The sequence below is a fragment of the Leptodactylus fuscus genome, chromosome 4, assembly GCF_031893055.1.
Source record: "Leptodactylus fuscus isolate aLepFus1 chromosome 4, aLepFus1.hap2, whole genome shotgun sequence".
NCBI classification, from domain to species: Eukaryota; Metazoa; Chordata; class Amphibia; order Anura; family Leptodactylidae; genus Leptodactylus; species Leptodactylus fuscus.
Genome location: NC_134268.1, coordinates 94,622,967 through 94,650,756, shown reverse-complemented (window position 1 = coordinate 94,650,756; position 27,790 = coordinate 94,622,967). Strand labels below are relative to the sequence as shown.

At 44.5% G+C, this 27,790-nt stretch overlaps 1 protein-coding gene across 3 annotated transcripts; it reads right to left on the bottom strand.

The window, feature by feature from the left end:
• Nucleotides 1-64: 64 nt before the first annotated feature.
• On the bottom strand, nt 65-14,430 carry SIRT5 (sirtuin 5). Of its 3 annotated transcripts, none has more exons than XM_075270851.1 (9): nt 14,369-14,430; nt 11,383-11,512; nt 9,136-9,269; nt 6,696-6,921; nt 6,380-6,467; nt 6,188-6,241; nt 3,245-3,368; nt 2,782-2,897; nt 65-735 (listed from the first exon to the last, which is right to left on the bottom strand). In XM_075270851.1, exons 2-9 carry the CDS (start codon nt 11,492-11,494, stop codon nt 660-662), a joined length of 930 nt encoding a protein of 309 aa, XP_075126952.1. In that variant the 5' UTR covers nt 11,495-11,512; nt 14,369-14,430; the 3' UTR covers nt 65-659. The 3 variants fall into 3 exon arrangements, with proteins under 3 accessions (XP_075126952.1, XP_075126953.1, XP_075126954.1); XM_075270852.1 differs by having other exon boundaries at nt 14,289-14,374; XM_075270853.1 differs by lacking the exon at nt 14,369-14,430 and adding an exon at nt 11,743-11,906.
• Between the last annotated feature and the right edge of the window lie 13,360 nt (nt 14,431-27,790).

Sequence of the window (27,790 nt, the reverse complement as noted above, 5' to 3'; positions counted from 1 at the left end):
GTTCAACATCAGTATTTAAAAAAAAAAAAAAAAAAAAAGAAACATCAAGATGACTTGCAAGACATATTTTCAGTTAAGGTTTATTAGACTCAAATCATTTATCAGCTGTAGTAAAAATTCTTTCTTATTGGCTTCCACGTATTGGCTGACATTTCATTTGTAACAGTTAAATGACATGGTGGTAAAAGATAATACAGCAGAAACAAAATGGCATATATACAAAATAATCTGTAACCAGAAATACACATACAATAAATGCTGCATGATGTGCCCCAAGAATCAGTGCATGTGTCAAATTCACCACCATTTCTGTATAACATATACCATGTAGTTACAGAGAACGTGATCATCAATGGTATCAACTTTGTATTGCTAACAAAGATCTAACACACATTCAATCAGTCATATACAGAAGGCTCCCACTGGATTAACCCTTGAACAACATCTAGGACTGTAATTTTGTACATTCAATTATGAAATATGGGTTTTGGTGCATAATAATGACCATAGTACTGGACGATACCCTGAAAACAAAAAAAAAAAAAAAAAAAAAAGAGCAGCCAAATGGGCAAGTTAATCGAGAAGATTTTGCCACTTTGCAGTCCCAATGTGTTTGCACACTGAATACTTCAACCATTTTATTTTGCAGAGTAACATATTCAAGAAATGATCTCTGTTTCATGTCGAGCAAGCGCAGGAGGCAAAGTTGTCCCACAGGGTCCCTGAAAGTGAAACCTAAGGAGGCAAAATAAATAAATATTGATTTCGTTTTCATTTCCATAATCCATATACAGTAATCTATGAGATTTGGACAAGGCATGCGTGTCAAGCTATTTAACAGCCTAAAAAGCACAACACCATTGTAAAGCATGGCAACACAATGACAGGTAAAACCTGCTGATCTCCCAGGGATCTGTAGCTATATTGTTCACATCAGATCCTGGTAATATGCTAAACCTATATATTGGCCCTCTTATTTATTTCTACAGTTAATATACTCCAGCGTTTTACAGATACTCAAATTATCCTACATGGGACAATGAGTGATGAATTTCCTATCAGTATAACTTTATAATGTGCGATAAAATGTATTACGTGGAGGAAACCTAGACAAGTGAAGTAGACATGCGAAAAAGTTTTAGACAGGTGTGGGAAAAATGCTACAAAGTACCGTATATACTTGAGTATAAGCCGACTCTAATATAAGCAGAGACCCCTAATTTTATCACAAAAAACTGGGAAAACTTATTGATTCGAGTACAAGCCGAAGGGGGGAAATCCACCATTGCCGATAAAAAGTCTGGTCATGTGCATTGCAGCTTAGTAACTCCATGTGCCTCATAGTAATAGCAGTTAACCCCATCATGTCCCTCACATTAACCCCCTGTGTGCCTCACTTAAGAGTTACTGATATGTGGGACATATGGAGGTAATAATTAGGTATCTTCATAATTAAGGTCCTTCATTAGTACCCCCATGTGTCTTACATATTCGTAACCCTTATATGGGGCACACAGGAGTTAATATGAGGAATATGATGGGGTTAACTGCTATTGATGTGAGGCACATGGAGTTACTGAAACTACATTAATAACCCCAAATGCCTGACATTAATAGGTAGAGTAACTAAAGGAAGGTCCCTGTGTGTGTCACTTTACTGTAGCTTCCTCTCCTCCATACAATAGACATCTTCCATAAGACACAATGAATCCTGGCCACTCATCTGCAGGGTAGATGCTAAATCCTAGTGTGCTAAAGGACCTCTGATGACGTCATGACATGTGATCGGACTCCGGTGTGGGCGGAGCTACTAGGATTTAGACTCAACCTTATCTGCAGATGTTACATACCAGTGGCTACAGGACCTTTGATGACATCACAGTCACGTGACCTCATGACAAGCCAATCACAGAGCAGTAGCACTAAAGGACCTTCCTCTTCCAGTTTTCTGTGCTCCGTGGACCCTGACTCGTGTATAAGCCGAGGAGAGCTTTTTCAGCATGAAAAATGTGCTGAAAAAGTCGGCTTATACTAGAGTATATACGGTAAGTAATGCTTTAAAAAATAAAAGAGATAAAGAATTTTAGTTGTGACCATTTGAAGTAGGAGTCCTGGAAATGGTGATGACAAAGATTAGAGCAAACCTACACTTGGTCAGTTCTCCAAGATGTTTGGAACAACCTCCCTGTTGTCAAGAATTGTGTGCAAGTATATCTAGAAAAAGTGATGCTGTTTCGAAGGCAAAAGGTAAATATTGATGTGACTTAGATTTCTCCTTTGTTCATGCACTTTATATTTTGTTAATTGACAGAAATTAACTATTAACACTTCTATTTTTGAAAAAAATATTATTTTGCAGTGTCTGCCTAAAACATTTGCAAACTCCATGCAGATGTTGTCTTTGGTCGGATTCAAGTCCAGACTCCCATCGCTGGGGCCACTGTGCTCATTTACCCAGCATATGCTAAAATAGTGTCTTTTGGGCACAGGTCCCATACATTGACTGCCTTTTTCTTGGCACTATGGAATATTGTATTAAACAATACTATTCCATATAAAAGTAAACGTTTACTGCATGGTATATTAGAAACTTATCATTTTGCATGCCTATACATCAGAATATATTGAAGCCTTTTATCAAAGGTATACATCAAGAAATCTTTTCAACATTTCCCATACTAGAATCAGTCAGCTGTTTGTAGGGGATGCTCAGGCTAGCGCTTTGGCTTGTACACCACAGAAACTATGAAACAATTTCTTTTGAAAGTATATATTACTTACGTGAAACCCATAGTTGCTGGGGTGCTTTCCATGTTGAACTCTGCTACAGGTACCCCTCTTGCTGCCACTTGTGGTGCAAACATGGCAGCAGGATAGACAACAGAAGATGTTCCAACCTACAGAGGGGTACATGGAATGGGCAATCAATAAGTCAGACAGAAAATACCGTTATTCTATGAAAAAGGCTGCACGTGATATACATATCTGAAAAAGCCGGATCGTAACAATAATGTCAGAATCAACTGTCCTCTAGCTTCTGTTTCAATTACAGAAATAGTAGCACAGTCAGTGAATGAATTTAATGGAAGGAGTAGATGCTCAAGCAGAGATTCACCAAGACAGTTGTATTTACAGTTATCCATTTACTCCAACATATATTTGTGCGTTACGCAACATATGCTTTTACTTTGCAGCTGTACGGCATGGGTTGTTTTGGGGTTTTTTTAGCTGCTGAAATACTTACCACCAAACATAAGTCACATATTTCCAACTCTTTTTCCACCTCTCCTAGAACATTTGAGTCTAAGGTCTCCCCAAACCATACCACATTAGGTCGTAAGAGGCCATTGCAGCCATGCTCTTCACATCTGCATATAAAATGGAAAATTATCATCAAATTACACGTGTGAATATGTTGGTGCACATATTGTGGATACACTAAGTATTTTCGATACTTTTCCAGTGAACCTGCCAGGTTTGATAAATCTCACATCTTTAGACTTTCTGGTCTATGCTTACAGTATTCTGTCTTACTATTACTTACTAATACCTCCTCTTATGATAACTTTATGTCAAAACTGATAAAAGGACAAAGTCAGTATAATCGGTTATTGCTAGAAATTGCCATCAATTTGTGATCGGTGGGGTTTCAACTTCCATGCCACCATTGATATGCCACCTGTTTTGTTGACAGGAAAGACTATCATAGGTGCTCTCAGTTATACTACCACTAGGCTTCCTTCACACTTGGTTGATTAAAGGGATTCTATCATTAAAAAAACAAAACAAATAAACAATGTTTTAAACTAAAAGCACTTACCTTTATCTTGAAGGTTCGCACCACCGTTTTTAATTTTTCATCATTCTGCTCAGAAAGCACAGGGGCTCCTCTTCTTACAGAAGATCACCACAAAATGGCCGACAGAACAGCCGACTGCGTATATCCATCGACCATTTTGTGGTAGTCTCCTGTAAAGAAGAGGAGGAGAATGGCCTACAGAGCAGAAGAAAGGCGATGCTGGAATGGCTGACAACACGGTGTTCAGAGCACAGGGGGAATGCCCCCTCTGCTTTCTGAGCACAATGAAGATTAATTCAAAAACGGTGGTGCAGACCTTCAAGGTAAAAGTTGAATAGCCTTTATAAAGGCTACTTCTACATGCTTTTAGTTTAAAACATGTTTTTTAATAATATAATCCTTTTAACCTAAACTAGAATTGTTACTGCATCTTGAATCCCTTTAATTTAAACCCAATGTGGCAGATACCGTATTTTTCGGACTATAAGACGCACCTAGGTTTTAGAGGAGAAAAATAGGGAAAAAAATTTTTGAAGCAAAAAATGGTAAAATATTTAATATATGGGAGTTGTAGTTTTGCAACAGCTGCAAGGCCACATTGACAGGTGACCCTGCAGCTGTACGGGGACGCATAGAGTGTTTTTTTTGCGGGGCCAGAAGTACTTTTTAGTTATACCATTTTGGGGAATATCTATTGCTTAGATCACCTTGTATTGAAAAAAAGCCTGGTGGTTTATGATATATGATTTTCTACTTTTATATATATATATTCTAGGGACAGGAGGTGATTTAGAACTTTTATTTATTTCATATTTTTAAAGCTTTTTTTTTTTTTTTTACTATTTTATTCCCCCCCGGGGGCTTGAACCTGCGGTCACTTGATTGCAAGTCCCATAGACGGCAATACAACTGTATTGCCGTCTATGGGCCATTCTGTATATTAGTATTACGGCTGGTCATAGACCCAGCCGCAATACTAATATAGCAGTGACAGGCCTGGGAGCCTCATTAGGCTCCCTGCTGTCACCAAAACAGGTCGGCTCCTGCGATATCGCCGCGCAGGAGCCGGCCTGCAACTTTACAGGTATGGGGCCGGTGGGGACCGGCCCCGGGGGGAGAAGGGGCCACTGATACTGACCCGGCATCCACTGTACTAGAGAGGCGGATGCCGGCGAGGGATAGACGCTGGCACAGGTGCCGGGGCCTGAGACATCGCTACGCTCCTCTGCCCTGCATGAAGCCAGCAGCGGCGATGCTATTCCGCTCCTCTGTCCCCCCGCCGCTGCTGGCTTCATGCAGGGCACAGGAGCGCAGCGATGTCTTAGGCCCTGGCGTCTATCCCTTGCCGGCATCCGCCTCTCTATTAGAGTGGATGCCAGGCGCCACATTCGGACTATAAGACGCACCCTTCTTTTCCCCCCAAATTTGGGGGAAAAAAAGTGCGTCTTATAGTCCAAAAAATACGGTAATAGATCGATAAATTCAATGCAATTATTCCTTTATATTAAAGGTGTTATCCCATTACAGGGGTCCAAACACTGATTCCCTCAGCAATCAGGAGAACTGGGGACTAAAATTCCCCCTGTACTCTGTGAATGAAGGACCAATGTACTTGTATGACCATCGCTGCATTCACTTATAAGAGGCTGCCAGAGCCTGCTGTCCTGCCAGCCCCATAGCAGTGAATGGAGAACCAGTCACACAAACGTACTAGTGCTTTTTTCAGAGGGTGATGGCTGGGGGACTCTTGATCGTTAGAGGACCCAGTGGTCAGACCGCCAGTGATTCTTTGACTAGGGGAAATTTCTCCATTACATGATTTAAAGAGGACCTTTCATGTCCTTATCAATTTGCGATATTATAAACTACTAGTAAGCTGAATTCAGCGCACAGTTGGCTTTCCCAGCATGCATCCCGCTGCTGGAGATATTGGTGCCGTTTACTTCAGCACAGATATCTTCCCACTGTCAGAAGGGCGGCCTTACAGCCTAGTATCATCTTCACATACTTGTATTGTCAGGGAGGACATTCCTCACAGCCCAAAAATGAGGCTAGGCTGTAAGGCCCACCCATCTGAAAGTGGGAACATATTGGTGCCAAAATCAACTAAAAGCACCAATCTCTCCAGCACGGGGACGCATACCAGGAAAGCCAACAGTGCGCTGAATTCAGTGCACTGTCTGCCCTTTCTAGTAGTATATAATACCACACGTCGATGAGGATGGGATAGGTCCTCAAAGAATTTCACAATGTATGCTCAAATGATTATTTTTAAGCATGGAAGTCTACTCTACTTATTTAGAAAAAAGGACTGATTCCTATAGTCACAAAGGAAATAACTGCACGTGACCAAAGAATACAGAAACATTATTTCACATAATTCCTCACCGTGGTAGATTCTCTACTGGGATAGCAGCATCTTCTACCTCAGGGTCAGGAGCACTAAATACAGGACAAAAGAACTTATTTAAGTAGGATAAATAAAAATCACCATATATAGGACAATCCAACAGGTACATGCATTTATGAAGCAAATATCATCAATTAATAAATTGCCAATGTAAAAAAGTGTGCAGTTACCCCTTTCCTTCAAGAGCAGGGCACACAGGGCTCTTGTAGTTTTCTTTTACACTGCCACAAGTGTTACATCGGGTCTTGAACAGGCTACCTAAAACAAACCAGAACAATCTTTAAAAAATGCAAATGTACACGCAAAATTTGAAGATGACTAAGAAAGAAGTGTACTTGTACATTGCCACAGTAGATAGCTCCTGATCACATTGGGATCTGCTGTCGCAATTTTCTTGTGTTTGCAAGGGGGTTTACAAGGCATCATGCAATTTGAGAGAGTGCGGCATCATTGATCTATCTACAGAGAAGGTAATAGTCATCTTACCATGAATTTCAAACAGATTGCGTGTTCCTGCCTTGCGATGCAGCTCATCAATATTCTGTGTTATCACCACTACTTTCCTTCCTTGCTTGCTCAGCCGAGATTCACATTCAGCGATTGCCAGGTGTGCTGGGTTTGGACTTTTTGTGAGCATCACTTCTCTGCGGTAGTGATAAAATTCCCATACACGAGATGGATTCCTGGCAAAAGCTTCAGGTGTCGCTAAGTGCTATAATAATGAACAAATAAAAGTGACGGTACAAAAAAAATGTAGAAAAAGTGCCACACAAAATCGTGTACAGCATTCCTGCACAATTTCTGCTTGTTTGTTAGCAAAACTGCTGTAAAAATTTTCTTTGTAAATTTTCATTCTACAGTTAAAAAAGGACCATTGCTCAACAAAAAAATTAAATAAATAAATTGGGTGTTACCAGTCAGGGAGTGTCCCACATAGTGCTGACAGTATCAGACACACCTTTTTATAATGCATAGCTCCACCGTGCCCAATTAGTAGGGTTGTATTATAGCCCAAATCGGATTAATCAAATATTTTACCTTGATTATGAGTACGGTATATACTAGAGTATAAGCCGAGGATAGGGGATAAATACTAGATTGATGATGATGGAGGTTCAGGGTTTGGTTGTCTGTCTGCCCCTTTCTTGAGCTTAAAGGGGCAGACCCCCCCTACCACACTTGGCATTCAGTCTGACTACAGCCAGGCTGAATATAGGGTATCTGCAGTGCTCCTATTCCATCAGGAAGGGGTTAATAGGAGCACTGCAGACACCCTATATTCAGCCAGGCTGAATTTCAAGTGGGGGGGGGGGGGAAGGGGTCCTCAAGCTCAGGGAAGGGGCAGACAGACAACCAAAACACCCCCTCCCCTTCCCCAGCATCTACTGCACCAAAACTCCATTTTGATTTTTTTTAAATTTCCAGTAGCTGCTGCATTTCCCCCCTCGGCTTATACTCGCGTCAATAAGTTTTCCCAGTTTTTAGTGGTAAAATTAGGGGCCTCGGCTTATACTCGAGTATATATGGTAATAGCAATTATTTAGGTCACACTCTTTTACAGTATGAGTTCAAAGCAGAACTGCTAATATACTGTGGGGTATCTTCAGAATCCAGTGTATAATAAGTGGAGACCCAGAGGAGGTGATGAAACAAAAAAAAAAAAAATTACTCATCTCTCCTGGACTCCAGCATGACTCCTTGCTGTTTAATGACTGGTGTCAGGGAATGCTAAGGCCTTTGATTGAACCTCAGCAGGTCATGTGAAGCAGACAGCAAGAGATATGACTGCTCAGGGAGGGGATAAAAAACTAACTGCACCAGAATCAGTGGAGCAAAACGTATTGAAAGATGCAAAGAGTTGGAGTTGGTGAAGCTGGTGAGCGGTCCTCTTACACCTGTACATCACAACTAATAATAGTGAATTTGGCCATTTTGCAAAGAGATGGCAGAAATCTAGTGCTTGATTATGGACAATTATTCTAGGTCATACCAGCAGGGGCAGATAATAAGGGCAAAATGGGTTATAGCTAGGGACCCAATGGCAAGTAACTGTAATCCAATGGCAATGTTATCCAACCACATAATCAACTTGGCATCTACCAACACAGTTGTTTACTGTTGTGTGGAACGGGAGTCTATAGAAGGCACAGATGTGTTATACAAACTTCACAAGATTCCAAATGACCAGTGACACCTTTCTTCCCTGCCCCCGCTTTTTTTGCAGGGCTAGATAAGATCCATGAGCCAAAAATATTGGCCTACACAGCAGCAGATGTCAGGCAGGTTGAAGACACTGGAGGATGACTGGTTATTGGTGTCCATACAATGTGAGTGAAAAGATGGAGCCCAAGGAGTAAGGACTGACTCTCCACATAGTTGCCCAATCTGTCTACAGTATATAAAATCTACATCTACAGTATATAATTTACCCAGTATATTATACTGATACATAACCTGGATGAGATGCTGTTCAAACAGTATATGTATGACGTTCAGTGAGTGCATTGTACCAAGCCAGGGTGAGCAGGGGAGTCATCAGGAGATTCATCTGAGGGCCAGTCCTAACCTAGCTTCATTTGTCTTTGTGCTGTACATGCAGGCATCAACACTGATGCTAGTGACAGAGTGCAGTAGTCACTTGCAAAACTGGCACTACTGGAATGGAAAACTTTAAAAGAAACACAACATTGACTGGCTTTAATTAATTTTACCCCTTCAGAGTCCATTCACACTGCGGAATCCTCAGCCAATTGTGAGACGGATTCCTCTTGATTTTCCTAAGTATGAATGGGCCCCTACACTGACTCAAGGGAGGAGATCTACTGAAAGGTCAAACCTAACATATATTTAAAAATTGTTTTTTAAGAAACTGAACTAATAGAAAAAAAAAGTAGTTGATGAAGAAGACAGTTTAATAAGCACTCACCTGTGCTTGCCATTTCCTCCAATATCCTCCAGCACCCCTGAAAGTGGGCACACCACTCTCTGCGCTGACACCAGCTCCTGTTATCACAGCTATATGCTTCGCCTTTGCAAAAGCGTCTCGAAATTCTGCCAAATCTGATACATAGAGAAAATGATGTGGCTAGTTTATATCTTATACTTCACAACACTCAATACATAATAATACTTCATTCAATACAGTTTCAGGTCACTTAATTATGTTTTTCAGTGGGGTAACTTCTTCCTTGTAGTAAAATACAGGACCTTATTTTGCTACTAGGGGTATGTTTGTGATAAAAAAATGAACGCTTCTGCTGTTACCTATGTAAATGTATTCCCTCCTGCTGGGGGGGGGGGGTTAGAGTCAAGGACATGGATTAAAGTAGTTGTCCAGTTTCAGAAATATAAATCTTAGTTGTACAGTTCTCCAATTTCATTTCTACATCATTCCCTCACAGTTTTCTAGATCTGCTCGCTGTCATTCTTTGTTTACTTCAAGTGGATAAAAATCAGTACAAGTTTTCTAAAATTTTCATTATACAAACGACAAAATGTATTTGCTGAAACTGGACAATCCCTTTAAGATAGTGGTTTCTGTTCAGGCTTTGTATAATCCTGACAGGATTTCTGATGGCAGAGCAACTAAGAAGGGAGGTTGTGCTTCTCCATGATCTTCTGGTATTAGTGCAGACATGGGCAAAGCCAAAGAAATCCTGTCAGGCTGATAAACAGCCTGAACATAAACCATGGTGTTAAGCCGCATGCCTAGCAGCAATAGGAGCTTCTGCATAGATGCAATTCAGGGTATCAGGGCATGTACCATGACCAATTTTATGTACCCCATTCAAAAAAAACCTATCTCCAAATGCTACAGAGTGTTAAATGAAAAAGACTTAGGGCTCGTTCACATCTGCGCCCGGGACTCCCATTTGAATGGGTTTGAAAAGTGTCCGGCCATGAGCGCCGGTGAGCGTTTTATGCTCTCCGCGGCGAAACTGTTTTTTTTTTTTTAACCGGACACAGTCGGACATGCAGTACTCTGTGTCCGATTTAAAAAAAAAACGGTTTTGCCATAGAGAGCTCAAAACACTCACCGGCGCTCATCGCATGAAAGGTTTTCGTCTTCTGCCGGCAGAAGGCGGAAACCTAATACGAAGTGCCAAATGCTGGTTTGAACCCAGCGTTACCTACCATCTCTTGTCCTCATAGGTAAGGGAGCGTTCACACTACCGTTGGTGTCCGACAGGTAGTGTCCGCTCAAAATCTGTCACGGACATTAGGAGCGGACACTAGCTGTGTCCGTGACACCTGTCATTCATTTCAATGGGCATCGGGTGCGTTCTTTTGCACTCCGTGCCCGTCCTTCCCTGTCCGCATGTAAAGATGTTCGACTTCTCAAGCGGACAGAAAAACCCTGCATGCAGGGTTCTTCTTGAAATGAATGACAGGTGTCACGGACACAGCTAGTGTCCGCTCCTAATGTCCGTGACAGATTTTGAGCGGACACTAGGAGCGGACACTACCTGTCGGACACCGACGGTAGTGTGAACGCCCCCTAATTCAGCATAACACGGCCATTTTAATTGTGGTGTTATTTTAGCATAATTTCAATTTAGCTTTTATCCAGGAAGACAAACGCTGGCTCTCTAGGGCCACCTATTACTGTATGTCAATGTCACTTCCAACAGGTGACGCACTCAGCTATCATATAGTCTCTTATGACTGAATAGTGTAACAATATACCTGTATGACTACTGTTCCACTTAGGCAATAGGGGATTGGGGGATGTCTCAAAGACACCTGAAAATCATGAGAACATTGGTCCCTATCCTTGTCTGAAATTCCCCCTATTCATTCTTCATTGAATTGTCCTTGGCTAGCAATCCCATAGATAGCAGAAATTCCGGGACCGCCATCAGTCAGCATGAATAGGAGAGAACATTAAACATTGGACTCACCCCTTTAAGACATACTTCACTGACTCGTATAATTAAACAATGGAAAATAATATAGTACGCAAAATTGCTATGCACAATACTATGATTCTACAGCAAGCTGTCTTTACTCTAGTATCCTACAGTAAGGACATAAGATATAATAAATATATATATTATAATTTTTTTAACTATATCTATATATACACACAATGTATGTACAAAACCACGTGCATATTACAAGATGACAATGGACAAAAGTGATATATTGTAAGTCACTTTGCAGGAAAACTTACTAGAACTTGGACGTGCCATATCCAAATTGATACCCTTCTGATGTGATCCAGATTTGAACCCACAATAAACCTGGGTTACCAGCCTTCGAGTGTGCACCGGAAATAAAGTCATTGGGAGAAGCTACAATAGCTGAAATACAAAGCATAACAATGTCCATCAGTCACACAAAGTAGAGCATTGTCATATAGAGAAGCTAGTAAGATTTGGAGGGAGGTCTTCATTTAGCACATAATACTCACACTGCCTGGATTACATATGCATAAATACAATTCTTTATCTATAGTCACACACTTTCTACACCCAGCATCTTACCATAACACAAGAAAAGTCAAGCCCTGAATATTGGAGAAAGAGCTCACCAGCAGAGGCTGTGTGATGTGAGTGAGAGGCAGGAGACGTGCTATTCCAGGCATCACCCTCTACAAAGTGCTACGTGAGCACAGAGGATGGAATTCACAATTTTGCTGACAATGGAGCTCCCTTCTGACTGACCAACTTCCCAGACTGAAGCCTGTTTGGCACAGAACCCTCGTCTTGCTTGATATTTCACATTAGGGGGTATAAAAAGTTCATGACATAAGTAACATTAATAACGGCAGGCTCTCTGTTTCCCGTGGTCTAGGAATGCAGAAGAGATTTTTTTTTCCACCACCTGTAGTAGCTCAGAATGTCTCAGAATGGAAAAATACCAGGACACATAGAAGAATTGTAGGAAGACTTGAGTCAAAGCCATACAAAAAGGTTATGCAGTTTTCCAATATACTCTCTGCACCAATTCCTTACAGTTTTCTAAATCTCTGCTTGCTGTCATTCATCCTGTTACTTCTAGTGGATACAAATCAGTTCCTGGTCATGTGATGAACACACAGGTGACAGCTCGTAACAGTGACAGCGTAATAATCAGACATCGGCCTGGTAACGAGCTGTGCACCCGGGTGTACATCAGTGTTTGTTAAAGAAAATGAACACGTTAGCATCACTTAATGTACGTTATTGTCCGTTGTTTTACTACTGCGCAGAAAAAAAATGGACAGTAATAATAGACAGTTAAAAGGACCCTATCATACATACGCTGTTTTTTCTCATTAACACATCGGAATAGCCTTAAGAAAGGCTATTGTTTTCCTACCTTTCGTTGTCTTCTCTGAGCCGCTGTTCCGTAGGAATCCTGTTTTTTTGTCGGTATGCAAAAGAGTTCTCTCGCAGCACTGGAGGTGGGCCCCAGTGGTCAAACAGCACTGGGGGCATCTCCAATGTTACGAGAGAAGTCTCTCCAGCGCCGCCTCCATCTTCGTCAGCAACGTCCTCTTCATCCTCTTCTTCCGGCACAGGTTTCAGACTTCTAGGCCTCGGGCCGAGCAGACTGCGCAGGCCCACATGCTACAAGAAAATGGCCACTTACAAAGTATTGTAAGCGGCCATTTTCTCGTGGCCTGTGTGCATGCGCAGTCTGCTCTGCCCAAGGCCCGCATCCTAGAAGTCTGAAACCTGCACCGGAAGAAGAGGACACTGCTGACGAAGATGGAGGCAGCACTGGAGAGAATTCTCTCGTAGCATTGGGGACGCCCCCAGTGCTGTTTGAGCGCTGGGGCCCGCCCCTAGTGCTGCAAGAGAACTCATTTGTATACTGACAAAAACCGGGATTCCTACAGAACAGCAGCGCGGAGAAGACAACGAAAGGTAGGAGAAGAATAGCCTTTCTTAAGGCTATTCCAACGTGTTAATGAGAAGAAAAAAAAAAAAAAGCGTTTGTACGATAGGGTCCCTTTAAAACAGATGACCATCCATTCCTGTCCGTTAGCCATGGACAATGTTATCATCTGTCATAAATCCATTATCTTGAATGGACAAAGGACGTGTTTCGGATTTCGTGAAAGCAAACAGCAAATCAAATTCCACTGAAATCAATGGGATTTTTAACGGATTTATGACAGTTCTGTAGAGTCCGTTAACATTTTGTAACAGATATTAGCAACACACACTACTAACATGTGAACGCCTCCTTACAAATAAAGCCAGCAGTGTCTGATCTTTTTGTGCAGTCACAACATCCTCAGAGATCACAATGAAACTTCATTCACTGACATTACGAAGGAATCACAGGGTGACATGGCAATTACTGGTCGCACAATGGGAGTTGCCATGTAGAAGTTTCTTATGGCCGGGGTGACACAGAGTGCAAACACTTGCAGAGGAAAACACATTTTACAGTCACTATAAAGTGAATCAGACTTTAGTAAATCTCACCCACATATTGCTGAAAAAATCTGCAGCAAAAACTGACCCGTGGAGCGGATTTATAGTTTACTGCATGATAACTTATGCTGAGAACTTCTACCCTTTTACAATACAAAGAAGACAATCTGCAGACTATGTGCAGCATTTCCACAATGAAATCCCATCGGATGCTTTGGTTTCAGATTTCCAGCAGAAGCACTGCAGTATTACGTCTCTTAATGTCCTTAGCCTATAGTTTCCTATATGGACATGTAAAGGAGCGCAATCTGTGTTAATAGGTCTCATGGACCACAGGTTGAATATTTATTTAACTCTTAGGTGCCCAAATACAGAACTCCCCTTTAAAGGAGCACACAGCTTCAACCAGGGGTTAAAAGAATGTTCCCTTTAAGAGGCGAACTTCCTTATGCCTTAGGGACGTGTAAACAGCCTGTGTGTTTACATATGGTGTGCCGTAAGAGCATAGAGATCATGGCAGGCAGATGGTACAATGCAGCACACATACCCTACAGTAATACCACCAGAGTGCCCTACAGATGACACACACTGTGCCACAACACTGTGCCAGGAAGTGACGCTCAGCGGGCGAGCTGTGCACACGAGGATCTCCACATACACAGAAGGTCAGGAGCTTGTTCTGGAGGAGCTGCTGTATACCGGTGCCCACCTGTCTATATCCAGTGTATAGTGAGTCAGCTCCCCCCTGTAACGCCAGGAAGCCCAGACCACGACAACAACTATTATTACCTGCCGGGCAGCCAGGCCTGCAGCAACTTCAACAACAGAGACACGCAGCCCACAGCGCCACCTACTGTATAGTAAGAACAATGCAGCCAACCAGTCCTCTGGAGGAGCAGGAACTATATTCCTCTACCACCTTTTTTCTTAAAGGGAAACTCCATAGAAAAAGAATTGTGTGCAGATTTTTCTTTCTTTCATAAAGAGGATTTGTCACCATGGATATGTACGATTTAGTGGTTAGCACTGATTTGTACTAGGTTTGAATCCAGGCACAGACATCTTCAAGAAGTTTGTGCATTCTTCCCATGTTCCATGGGTTTCCTCCAGGTATTCCCGATTCCTCCCATTCCTCTCTAAGACATACTGATAGGGAATTTAGATTGTTAACCCTGTATGGGACAGAGTTGCCAATATCTCTGTAAAAGCTACAGCTAATATGATGGTGCTATATCAGTAAGATAAATATATTCAATAAATAAATAAATTCAATAAATAATTCTGTATCTTCTTTATCTTCTTGACAGCTGTGTTTTAACATTCCCTTTGTCAGACGGTGAATACTTGCTAACTTTCCATAAATGTCCAAAAGTGGCAAATCTCCCCAGGCCTGGCAGAAATCTCCTGCATTCCCAGATTTCATATGTGGCATAGAAACATTATGTGTCGTTCCCATCAAGAAAAAGGGGCAAACATTTGCTAAAATGGTGCATGGCCACTGGAAACGACATGCAGCATGCTTTGTACACCAGGGCTCCCAGACATCAGTTGACACAGGTTAGAAAGTAATACCCCACATATTAAGGAGTAATTTCAAATCGAAGAGAGACAGGAGAATATGGGAGTATAAACTCATGGCCACCTTTGACATATTCCAAAAGGGTTAATTCTTAAGTCGCATGAATTTATGTCACTCTACAAGAGATATAAAAAACAAGAAAACTTGATGATCTTCAGTAGTTGATACCTTTTTAATGGCTAACTCATAATGATGACAATGAGTTTGGTATCTCTATCCTGTATCACCAAACTCAAACAAGGAATATAAAATTCCAGGTACGTTCACCTGCAGCACATCCAATGCAGTGTATTTAATTATGTGTACCAAATGTTCCACTGATAATCTGTATGTTGGAGAGACCGGACAGCAACTTAGAACGCGTATGAACTCACATCGCCATACAATTAAAGAACAAAGAATTGACCTTCCCGTGTCAAAGCATTTTTGTAGTGGGGACCACAATATCACCGATCACATGAAAATTTTGGTTTTGAGAGGGAATTTCAGATCAAAGAGAGAACGACGCATACATGAATATAAATTCATGACACTGCTTCTAACACTCGAGTGTGGACTTAAAGGGGTGGTCCCATCACAAGGATCCTATCTATACTGCTTGTTAATGTGGATGTAAGACTTTTCCTAATTACACTGCTTCAGCAAAACTGCTTTGTTTGTCCACTGTATTACTTTATTCAATTCTTTGTGGCCACAGTCCTGACTTATCTGCTCATGAGTCAAGTGATGTATCTGCCTGCTCTCAGGGGAGGGAGGAGGGGATAAGTGCAGGGAGCAAGCCTGTGTTTCTAGCTATTCCTGTGTCTACACCAGTGACCTAGCTTCCTGCTCTCAGATAGGGGAGAGGAGCTGCTTTCATTTCTTTTGTTCTCCAAGTTATCAGGCTAGCTAATTCAGCTGTGTTCATTATGGCAGAGACAGGCAGTCTCTGTATGTAACACAGAATGGAGTTGCTGCTGCCTGTACTTCATAGTCCAATATGGGTGGGCGGAGCTACACGTGAATTTGGGGGCAGAGCTAAATGGCAGATTGCATGTGAAACCCCGCCCACCAAATTATGCAAGAAACTAGGAAGAAAGAAGATTTTACAGGAGTGAAGACTGGTGAGTATGCGACGTGGGAATACCCCTTTAATGCATCACAGAGTTTCATGTCTTTTTACAGTAACGTGTGAACTGATAAGGACCTGTAAGTATTTACATTGTCTCCACCAATTACTAACAAATTGTCTCAACCAATTACTAACAAATTGTCTCCACCAATTACTAATAAACCCCCCCCTTCCTCCTGAATTCTAACACCATTTGTGCCTGCCCTGTATATATATATACATCCTTCATAAATGTTTTTAAATTTACTTTGATAAAGGACCCTAGAGGTGCCGAAATGTCAGCCATTTGTCATCATTATGAGTTAGCCATTAAAAAGGTATCAACTACTGAAGATCATCAAGTTTTCTTGTTTTTTATATTTCCAACCCACTGGCTAACACGGTACAACAACGAACATTTTCCTTCTACAAGAGATAGGCATCACATCACCAATCAAAGGGATCATAAAAACTCAGAGGCCATCCTTTGAACTGGTAACGTTTTTTAACTTAAATTTATTTGTGTGTGTACTGCTTTCCATCGTCTGTCTATTGATTTTTGTGTCCTTTTTGTGTATAAATATGCATGCCTTCAGAAATTGTCATAGCTTGCAATCTGTCATCATTTTTGTTAACCATTAAAAAGTTATCAACTACTGAAGATTCAATCTTTATATTGGGTGTGCAGTCTGTGCGTGAACAAGAAGAGGGAATGGGGTGCAGGCCATGTGTGAGCAAGAGGGGAGAATGGGGGTGCATGCTGTGTGTGAGCAAGAGGGTGAGGTGGGATGAAGGCTGTGTGTGGACAAGAGGAGTATATGGGGTGTGTGAGCAAGAGGGAGATTGGGGGGGTTCAGGCTCTGGGGGAGGGGGTGGGCACTGTGAGCACATAATTCTGTGTGGGGGCCACTGTGAGCATATAAGATTGTGTGGGGACCACAGTGGAGCACATAATACTATTTGGGGGCCACTATGGTGCACATAATTATGTTTGGGGTCCACTATGGAGCACATAATACTGTTTGGGGGCCACTATGGAGCACATAATGGAGGTGTAGGCGTCCTCCTGTCAGACAACTGCTCATTCACCGCAATCCAGCAGCCACCTGCCCTCACCCCCCCCTCCTTTGAGTGCACTTAGTGCGTATCTACTCACCCTCCAACTGGCCTTCATATACCAACTGCCTGGACCTACCGCTGCCTTCATCGACCATTTCACCACCTGGCTCACACACTTCCTATTCCACAGACACCCCCACCATCATCATGGGCAATTTCAACATCCCCATTAACACAGATCCCCCCCCCCGCCTCCAGTCTCCTGTCCCTCAACGCCTCCTTTGTCCTCTCCCAATGGTCCTCCTCTACCACCCACATAAAGGGGGACACACTAGACCTCATATTCACCCACCTCTGCTCCATATGCAGCCTCTCTAACTCTCTGTCCACACCCTCTGACCACAACCTGCTGACATTTTCTGCCATCTCCTCTCCAATAGAACCCCCAACCTCTAAACCAGGGGTAGGGAACCTTTGGCTCTCCAGCTGCTGTGATCCTACAACTCCCATCATGCTCCATTCACTTCCATGGGAGTTCCCAGAACAGCAGAGCCAGTATGCATGCTGGGAGTTGTAGTTTTGCAACAGCTGGAGAGCCGTACGTTCCCTACCCCTGCTCTAAACCAACACGCCACCGCAGGAACCTAAACCGTCTTGACATCCACACGCTCTCTCTCCTACCACTTGCTGACATATCCTCACTAAATGACGCTGATGACACTGCTGCCTTCTATAATACCACCATCACCTCAGCCCTTGACTCTGTGGCCCCCTTCACAACCATTAGAGCCCGACCTATCAATAGGCAACCCTGACACACCGACCTGACTAAAAAACTGAGACGTGCTGCGCGGGTTGCAGAACTTCTCTGGAAGAAAAGCCACTCCCAGGAGGATTTCCTCAGTTACAAAGAGGCAGTTCTCGCATTTAAGACCGCACTCATCTCCGCAAAGCAGGTCTACTTCACCACACTCATATCTACACTCTCTCGCAATCCCAAACAGCTATTCACCACCTTCAACTTCCTCCTCTGTCCTCCTGTGCCCCCTCCAAAGTCACTTATCTCAGCTGACGACTTTGCCTCTTACTTCAAAACTAAAATCGACACCATCAGAGACAGTCTCACCCTACTCCGCCAACAACCCCTTGACCCAACTACTTGCTGCTCCTCATTCCTGACTTGTTTCTCCACCATCACTGACAAAAAACTCTCCTCCCTAAGCTCTATATCCCACCACACCTCCTGCGCACTTGACCCGATCCAGTCACATCTCATCCCCAACTCACTGAAATCATTACTCTGGCCCTAAGCCATCTCTTCAACCTATCCCTAACCAATGTATCCTTCCCCTCAGCCTTCAAACACGCCACAGTCACACCCATACTTAAGAAATCGTTCTTCGACCTGTCCTCTCCAGCCAACTATCGTCCCATCTCACTGCTCCCGTACACCTCAAAACTGCTTGAGCAACATGTCCACTCCGAACTCTCGTCCTTTCTCTCATCCAACCTGCTCTTTGACAGACTACAGTCAGGCTTCAGACCCCGGCACTCCACTGAAACTGCCCTAACAAAAGTCACTAATGACCTGCTAACCGCCAAAACCAAACCATTACTCTGTCCTCCTCCTCCTTGACCTCTCCTCTGACTTTGACACAGTTGACCACTTCCTCCTGTTAGAAATTCTCTCATCCCTTGGTATCTCAGACCTGGCCCATTCCTGATTTTTTTTCCTGCATAGTGCAGCATCACCACAAGTGGGTTCTGGATCTGATAGAAATAGGTTTGTAACATAATTCTCCATAAGCTTACAGGATCATTTTTTTCTGAACGAGCTAGAAATTCCACAAGTTTTTTCCTCCAATACAAGAATTTTTGGCCAAAAATGCCATAAAAGAAGAATTTTTGGTCTGACGAAAGACAAGGGCTCTGCTGTTATTTCTCACCTCCAGATCAGTAAATCCAGAAATCAGACATCTGGCTACACTCTGTTCTTCACAAGTGCCCAGGTGAGAAAGGAACTCAAAAAGATCTGTATCGGCTCATGCTAAAACATCACCACGTGATCCAATCACGTGACTGCAACTCGAAAATGAGACCTGGTGTGAGTGGATGAACATGATGCATCGCAAACCAGGAGTCGCTGTAATTCGGCTAGATGTGAATGCGCACAGGGGGAAAACGGCTCAGTATATCTAAATCATTGCGGGGCCTGCAGAGCAAAAGAACTACCAAGTAACCTAGTGTGAATATAAGGTGTGAATTGTGTCACAATGTAATAATTCCTCTGATCTTGTTGTTGGATAAGGACACCTCTATTTGAGGCCCTTACAGGATTGGTGGGGGAGTATCCACTTGCTAATGAGTTGTAAGTAACCTTTCCCTCTATGTGCTATGCATACCTCCCAACTGTCCCGATTTCCGCGGGACATTCACGATTTGGGTGACGTGTCCTGTGGTCCCGGTTGGAGGGAGGTATGTTCCTATTTCAACTCAGATCTGAAACTGAGTTGAACACATACGCGGCTAAAGCAAGGAGCTGAACACAGTTCAGCTCCTTGCTTCGCCGCTGCAAGCCGGCTACTGGCTTTGTAGACGCGAAGTGATGATGTCACATCGCGCCTACAACAGTATTAGCGAGACTGCGGAGAGAGCGGCGGGGGAGTGAGGAGAAAGTAAGTGTAATGTGTGTACACATTGAGGTGGAACATGAAACTGGGGGCAGATGAAGGAGAGGACAGCATGACACTGGGGCAGAGTTGGAGGGACATGAATCTGGGGGCAGAGATGTGGGGACATGAATCTGGGGGCAGAGATAGAGGGACATGAATCTGGGGGAAGAGATGGAGAGGACATTAATCTGGAGGCAGAGATGTGGAGACATGAATCGGGGGGCAGAGATGGAGAGGACATGAATCTGGGGGAAGAGATGGGGGACATGAATCTGGGGGCAGAGATGGGGGACATGAATCTGGGGGCAGAGATGGAGAGGACATGAATCTGGGGGCAGAGATGGAGAGGACATGAATCTGGGGGCAGAGATGGAGATGACATGAATCTGGGGGGCAGAGATGGAGGGGGACATGAATCTGTGGGCAGAGATGGGGGACATGAATCTGGGGACAGAGACGGAGGGACATGAATCTGGGGACAGAGATGGAGGGACATGAAACTGGAGGCAGAGATGGGGGACATGAATCTGGGGGCAGAGATGGAGTGAACATGAATCTGGGGGCAGAGATGGAGGGACAGGAATCTGGGGGCAGAGATGGAGTGGACATGAATCTGGGGGCAGAGATGGGGGACATGAATCTGGGGGCAGAGATGGAGGGACATGAATCTGGGGCAGAGATGGAGTGGACATGAATCTGGGGGCAGAGATGGGGGGGACATGAATCTAGGGGCAGAGATGTGGGGACATGAATCTGGGGCAGAGATGTGGGGACATGAATCTGGGGGCAGAGATAGGTGGACATGAATCTGGGGGCAGAGATGGAGGGGACATGAATCTGGGGGCAGAGATGGAGAGGACATGAATCTGGGGGCAGAGATGGAGGGGACATGAATCTGTGGGCAGAGATGGAGGGGACATGAATCTGGGGGAAGAGATGTGGGGACATGAATCTGGGGGAAGGGATGTGGGGACATGAATCTGGGGGCAGAGATGGGGGGACATGAATCTGGGGCAGAGATGGAGGGGACATGAATCTGGGGGCAGAGATGGAGAGGACATGAATCTGGGGGCAGAGATGGAGGGGGACATGAATCTGTGGGCAGAGATGGGGGACATGAATCTGGGGACAGAGACAGAGGGACATGAAACTGGGGGAAGAGATGGGGGACATGAATCTGGGGACAGAGATGGAGGGACATGAAACTGGGGGCAGAGATGGGGGACATGAATCTGGGGGCAGAGATGGAGGGGACATGAAACTGGGGGCAGAGATGGAGGGGACATGAATCTGGGGGAAGAGATGGAGGGACATGAATCTGGGGGCAGAGATGGAGGGGACATGAATCTGGGGGCAGAGATGGAGGGGGACATGAATCTGTGGGCAGAGATGGGGGACATGAATCTGGGGACAGAGACAGAGGGACATGAAACTGGGGGAAGAGATGGGGGACATGAATCTGGGGACAGAGATGGAGGGACATGAAACTGGGGGCAGAGATGGGGGACATGAAACTGGGGGCAGAGATGGAGGGGACATGAATCTGGGGGCAGAGATGGAGGGGACATGAATCTGGGGGCAGAGATGGAGAGGACATGAATCTGGGGGCAGAGATGGAGGGGGACATGAATCTGTGGGCAGAGATGGGGGACATGAATCTGGGGACAGAGACAGAGGGACATGAAACTGGGGGAAGAGATGGGGGACATGAATCTGGGGACAGAGATGGAGGGACATGAAACTGGGGGCAGAGATGGGGGACATGAATCTGGGGGCAGAGATGGAGGGACATGAAACTGGGGGCAGAGATGGGGGACATGAATCTGGGGGCAGAGATGGAGGGGACATGAAACTGGGGGCAGAGATGGAGGGGACATGAATCTGGGGGCAGAGATGGAGGGACATGAATCTGGGGGCAGAGATGGAGGGGACATGAATCTGGGGGCAGAGATGGAGGGGACATGAATCTGGGGGCAGAGATGTGGGGACATGAATCTGGGGGCAGAGATGGAGGGGACATGATTCTGGAGGCAGAGATGGAGAGGACATGAATCTGGGGGCAGAGATGGAGGGGGACATGAATCTGTGGGCAGAGATGGAGGGGGATATTAATCTGTGGGCAGAGATGGGGGACATGAATCTGGGGACAGAGATGGAGGGACATGAAACTGGGGGCAGAGATGGGGGACATGAATCTGGGGACAGAGATGGAGGGACATGAAACTGGGGTCAGAGAAGGAGGGGACGTGAAACTATGGGCAGAGATGGAGGGGGGACATGAAACTGGGGGCAGATGAAGGGTGTATATGAAACTGGGGGAGGACATATAATTTACAGGTGACTGTAGGAGGATTATACTGTGTGTGGGCACATGAAAAATTAATGAGAATGGGTGGAGTCAACACAAAAGTGGGCCGGGCTACTTTTTTTTTTTTACACATTTTGTCCCTTTTTCGGTTCTTCAAAAGTTGGGAGGTATGGCTATGTTCTATTTTTTTGTTCTTAATTGTACTCAGATCACATGTTGTCATTAATTCCATTAATTGCTTCTGTCTTCTGTTACTGGCGCGGCTCCTCCTCTTTGGCAGACTGTGCATGTTCTATGGCCATTTTACGGTGATCTCTGGTGTGGCATCTTACGGTAGTGATGAGACACATTTTTATAGGCCACCAGTTGAACTTCATTGACATTTAAGTAAAAGGATTGCTTTCTAATCCCGGATAGATTTCAGCTGGTGTCAGGGCTTTTCATGGCTTTTTACACCTCTTTCTTCATGTTATCAATATTTTTTGGTGTCATTTCTTATCACACGTAATTTAAAGGGATTTCGGGGTTTTCCCCCCTCCGTCTTTAACACCCCCTACCTGTCTCCCTAGCTATCATGCCCACTACTAGCCTTTCTCAACTAACTCAGTCCACCCCCATAACTCATTATACTTTCCTGTTCTTTTCCTGTCTACACTTCCTTCTGCAGGGAATGGCTCCTCCTCTTCTTTGATTCTACCAGTGCCTGCACAGCAGTCCGAGCACTCTGCTGTAGCCTTCACTCCATCTCTACTGTGCATGAGTGGGCGGCTCATTCGGGCTTCCACGCTTGTGCAAACATGATGGAGTGTCAGCTACAGCGCAAAGCCGGGACTCCAGCTCTTTTGTGCACGGGCGGGCAAACATCACAGGAGGAGGAGCTGTCCCCCGCAGGAGGAAGTCTGGGAGGAAGAGAGGTAAGTATGATGGGGTGAAGTAGTAGTGATGTTCCGTTTCTGGAAATAGATCGGCACCGGATAATCAAAAAATATGGTTAATAGAGATGAGCGAACACCGTTCGATCAAATACATATTCAATCGAATATCAGACCGTTCGAGGTAGACTATAATGGGGTTCGATATTCGTTCGAATAGTCAAATATTGAGGGGAAATTCGAAATGAATATCGAATATTTTACTGTTCACTCATCTCTAATGGTTAACTGTACATTATTGATAATTTATGTCATTTAGGAAGCGGCAGAGCTCAGCACACACAGAGATTCAGCAGAGCTGAGTGTGCAGCATGGTTCAGTGCACACTCAGCACTGCTACATCAGATGAGTAATTAGTAAGGGACAACAAAAAGAGTTCCTAAACGCGTAAGCTTTGGACTATGCTCTTGTATCCTGGACACACAATGTAAGAGTGTCTTTTTATTTTTTATAAATGAAGTAAAAGTTATATTTTAATTTTTGGTTTGCTGGATACATTTTCACATTGTTGGCTGAGCTCGGCTACTCCGAAGTAGCCAAGCTGAGCGCACGGCCCGATGTAGCAGTGCTGGCCGATGTAGCAGTGTCCGATGTAGCAGAGCTGAGTGTGCAGCAGGGTTCAGCTGAACCTGCTGCACACTCAGCTCTGCTGCATCGGACACTCCTACAACGTCCAGCACTGCTACATCGGGCCGTGTGCTCAGCTGGGCTACTCCGGAGATGCAGCCAAGCAGAGCGCATGCCCAGCACTGCTACATCGGAGATAAAGCAGAGCTGGCCGTTGGCTAAGCTTGGCTACTCCGGAGTAGCCAAGCTGAGTGCACGGCCCGATGTAGCAGTGCTGGCCGATGTATCAGTGTCCGATGTAGCAGTCCGATGCAGCAGAGCTGAGTGTGCAGCAGGGTTCAGTGCACACTCAGCTCTGCTAAATCTCCAGTGTAGCAGTGCCAGCACTGCTACATATTGGCATAGGAATGCATTGACCAGCATTGATTGGCCGAATGCTATAGCATTCGGCCAATCAACGCTGGTTCTGCCGGTGGAGACGGAGTCTAAGAGAGGTCCACAGCAGTCTCCATTCTGGTCCGATCTTAGACTCCGCCTCCTCACAGACGAGCCTCCGGCAGAACCAGCGTTGATTGGCCGAATGCTGTACTCTGTATGGCATTCGGCCAATCAACACTGGTCAATGCATTCCTATGGGAAAAAGTCATGACACTGGGGAGAACGGCATGACACTGGGGCAGATGAAGGGGGGAGAACGGCATGACAATGGGGCAGATGAAGTGGGGTAGAATGGCATGACACTGGGGCAGATAAAGTGGGGGGTGAATGGCATGACACTGGGGCAGATGAAGGTGGGGGAGAATGGCATGAAACTGTGGGCAGAGACGGGGGACATGAAACTTGGGGCAGAGATGGGGGAACATGAAACTGGAGACCGATATGTAGGGGGGGACATGAAACTGGGGGCAGAAGAGGTTATATGAGACTGGGGGAGAGATGGAGGGGGGACATATAATTTACAGGTGACTGTAGGAGGATTATACTGTGTGGGAGCACATGAAAATTTGCTGTGGCGCACTGTGCGCACCGCACATTCTGTCCCTCTTTCTGGTCTTCAAAAGTTGGGAGGTATGCCTATGTTTAAATTATGTTTGATTTGTAGCAATGAGAATACATAATGCATATCGGGTATTTACATTCTGAATCATAACTATAGCTAAATTACAGTTATGAAGTAGCCACCAAAATTATTTTTTGGTTTGGGGTCACCGCAACATGAAGAACTCTATTGCGGGGTCACGGCATTAGAAAGGTTGAGGACCACTGTTTTAAAGGGATCCTATCATTCACACACTATTTTTTCTAGGTACCACGTCAGAATAGCCTTAAGAAAGGCTATTAGTCTCCAACTTTTCCTTGCCTTCTCCGCGCCGCCGTTCGCCTACAATCCCGGATCTTGTCGGTATGCAAATTTGCTCTCTCGCAGCACTGGGGGCAGGCCCCAGCGCTCAAACAGCACTGGGTTTGTCCCCAATACTGCGAGAGAACTCTCTCCAGCGCCGCCTCCATCTTCTTCAGCAGCGTCATCATCAGCTTCTTCTTCCGGCAGTGGCTTGTAACTTCTAGGTGATATCCTGCACCTTCACTGAACTGCAAATGCTATAGACAAGCACAGAACTGCTGCCATACTGTCCTGCAATACTCCCTATCAGCACCAAACTAGCGCTACAAACAGCCACAACTCTACAAACACAAAAGGTGGCCTGTCTTAAGTCACAAGTGCAACAGCCAAGTGTGCACAGGGCCTATAGTTCTAGGACGAGAAAGGCCAGAAGTAACACTGTCTGCAGCATTAGTCATTATTATGGGAATAAAAAATGACCACAACTCATTCGTTGTATAAAGTTTTCTGCCTCGTGCTGATCTAAACCACCTGCTTGTTTTCTGCAGGGAGCCCAGCAGGGGGCAGAGTCAACAGCAACAATTGGTGATAGACAAGAGATTATCCAATCAGATCACATGATTGATATCAATGGGTGGGAGCAGGGGGCGTGACTTCAATGACTGACCAACAAGCAGCCAATGGGAAGTAAGATGCCGTACCGCGTTGCACTGCGAGGAGCGAGGACCTGGTGCAAACAGTAGATCTCCGGGTGTGCCGGCTGCAGGTTGTGTGACCTCCCTAGGAAGGTGTGGGAGTTACCGGCTCTCCAGTCATACGAGAAGCAGCTCCGTCTACTCAGGTGCTCATCAGCTCTCCTGCCCAGAGCACGGCGACGTTATTGAGTTCAGGTGCTGTTACTGCTCACTGGACCGGCAGGAGGAGTGTATGTTACTATTGTCATTTACTATAGGTGTATACAGTGACTCCACCAGCCGGGATTGTACAATGTGTATTATAGCAATAGAGTCATGAGAAGATGCATGTACTATGGAGTGTCTTCAGCTATATCTACGGTATTGACTGATGCTTGCACACCTCTGACATTTTCAGGGAACTCCAGGATGGGTTGTGTGTGGAGTTTATAAAGTTTCATTTGTGTTGTCAGCAGAACATGTTGGGCTGTATACTTTTATATGCTTTATGTGGCACTGACTATACAACTGACACTGGGTTCACACCAGCGTCCGCTCTCCTCCTTTCTTAGGTTTCCGTCTCCTGTAGGCAGGAGACGAAACCTGTCAGACCGTCAGCTGTCTCCGCAGCTAAACCGTTTTTTTTTTTAAACCAGACACAAAGGCCTGTATGTCTGACTTTGTGTCCGGTTAAAAAAACCCCAAAAAAACGGTTTCGCCGCGGAGAGCACAAAACGCTCACCGGCGCTCACAGCCGGACAATTTTTAAACCCATTCATTCGAAACTGGACTGGAGACGGAAACCTGAAAGCGGAGACCGGGGCGCAGATGTGAACGAGCCCTAAGATGCATGTGCCTCAAAATTAGGTGCCTCTCGACCCCAGTGAACGGGGATCGAGACTGGTATATGAAGCTCCAGTTTTAGGCTAAGGCCTCACGTTATAAAACACAGCAGATACACATCTTTTTTTTTTTTTTTTTTTTGGGGGGGGGGGGTTCATTGTGTTCTTGCTGCATTTTTTTTCTTCCCTTATTAAATTTATAGCGAAAACACAAGAATTTTCACCTGTAAAGTTACTGTAAAATGCAGTGTTTTGTTTATTTTTCTGCTGCGTTTCCGCAACCAAAAAAAAGTGTTTTTTTTTCTTTTTCTGTGTCATTGTGATGAAGCTGTCCATTTACTGGCGTCACAGTGTAGAGACATACCCTATCAGGGATAAGGGAAAGATCTGTCAGTTTAGCTGCTAGACGTTTCCAGGAGGTATAACAGAAGAACATAACAATACAAAGTTCTAAGAAGTGATGCTCCAGAACTATTTTCTTATGGGAATATGAATATGTAAAGACGTTTCCGGCGAGGTTATAGAAACTCTTATGTAAAGAACACAGACTTTGTTGTCATCTGAGCGTTTTGTCTTAGAAATACATTGAAAGATGTTTCATATAGTGCTGTTTGATTTTCTACAGGGAGAAGAAAAACTGAATCCTGGTGGAAAAAATGAACATGACTGAATATTATGTATGTAACTCTTGTAAATAGTCTTTTACATCTCATTCCTACGTGTTTTCACAATATATAAGGCTTTGCAAGTTCATCAGAGACTCCTTTGACAGTAAGTCAATGAGGTCCATCAAACACTAGTAGCATTGATCATGCAATTGCAAAGTATTGTTTGTAGCAGAATCCATGATTGTAATCTGAACTTGGTCTTAAAAACATTGCAGCGTACATAAGCTTGGACAACAGCTAGGGGGCATTAAAAGGCACACTAAACCTCAAGTGCGTATCACATTGAAAGCAATAGGGGAAAAAAGCCTCCCATTGATTTCAATGGGTAACGTGCGTATGCCGGCACCCATAGAAATCAATGGGATCTGGGTTTTTTCATGCGCTCATTCTGAACGAAATTTACATTCAGAATGAGCGGAGCGTAACTCTGTGTGCAGGCTTCCTATAGGTCAACAATCCACTGCTCTTTTGCCCAGGT

Excerpts from the sequence above, each read along its gene's own strand:
- SIRT5 (XM_075270851.1), bottom strand. The coding sequence starts at position 11,494 with ATGACTTTATTTCCGGTGCACACTCGAAGGCTGGTAACCCAGGTTTAT. Across the intron at positions 6,242-6,379 it reads CCTGCTCTTGAAGGAAAGGG|TGCTCCTGACCCTGAGGTAG; the intron begins GTAACTGCACAC and ends TCCTGTATTTAG. Across the intron at positions 3,369-6,187 it reads CCAGTAGAGAATCTACCACG|ATGTGAAGAGCATGGCTGCA; the intron begins GTGAGGAATTAT and ends TTTTATATGCAG.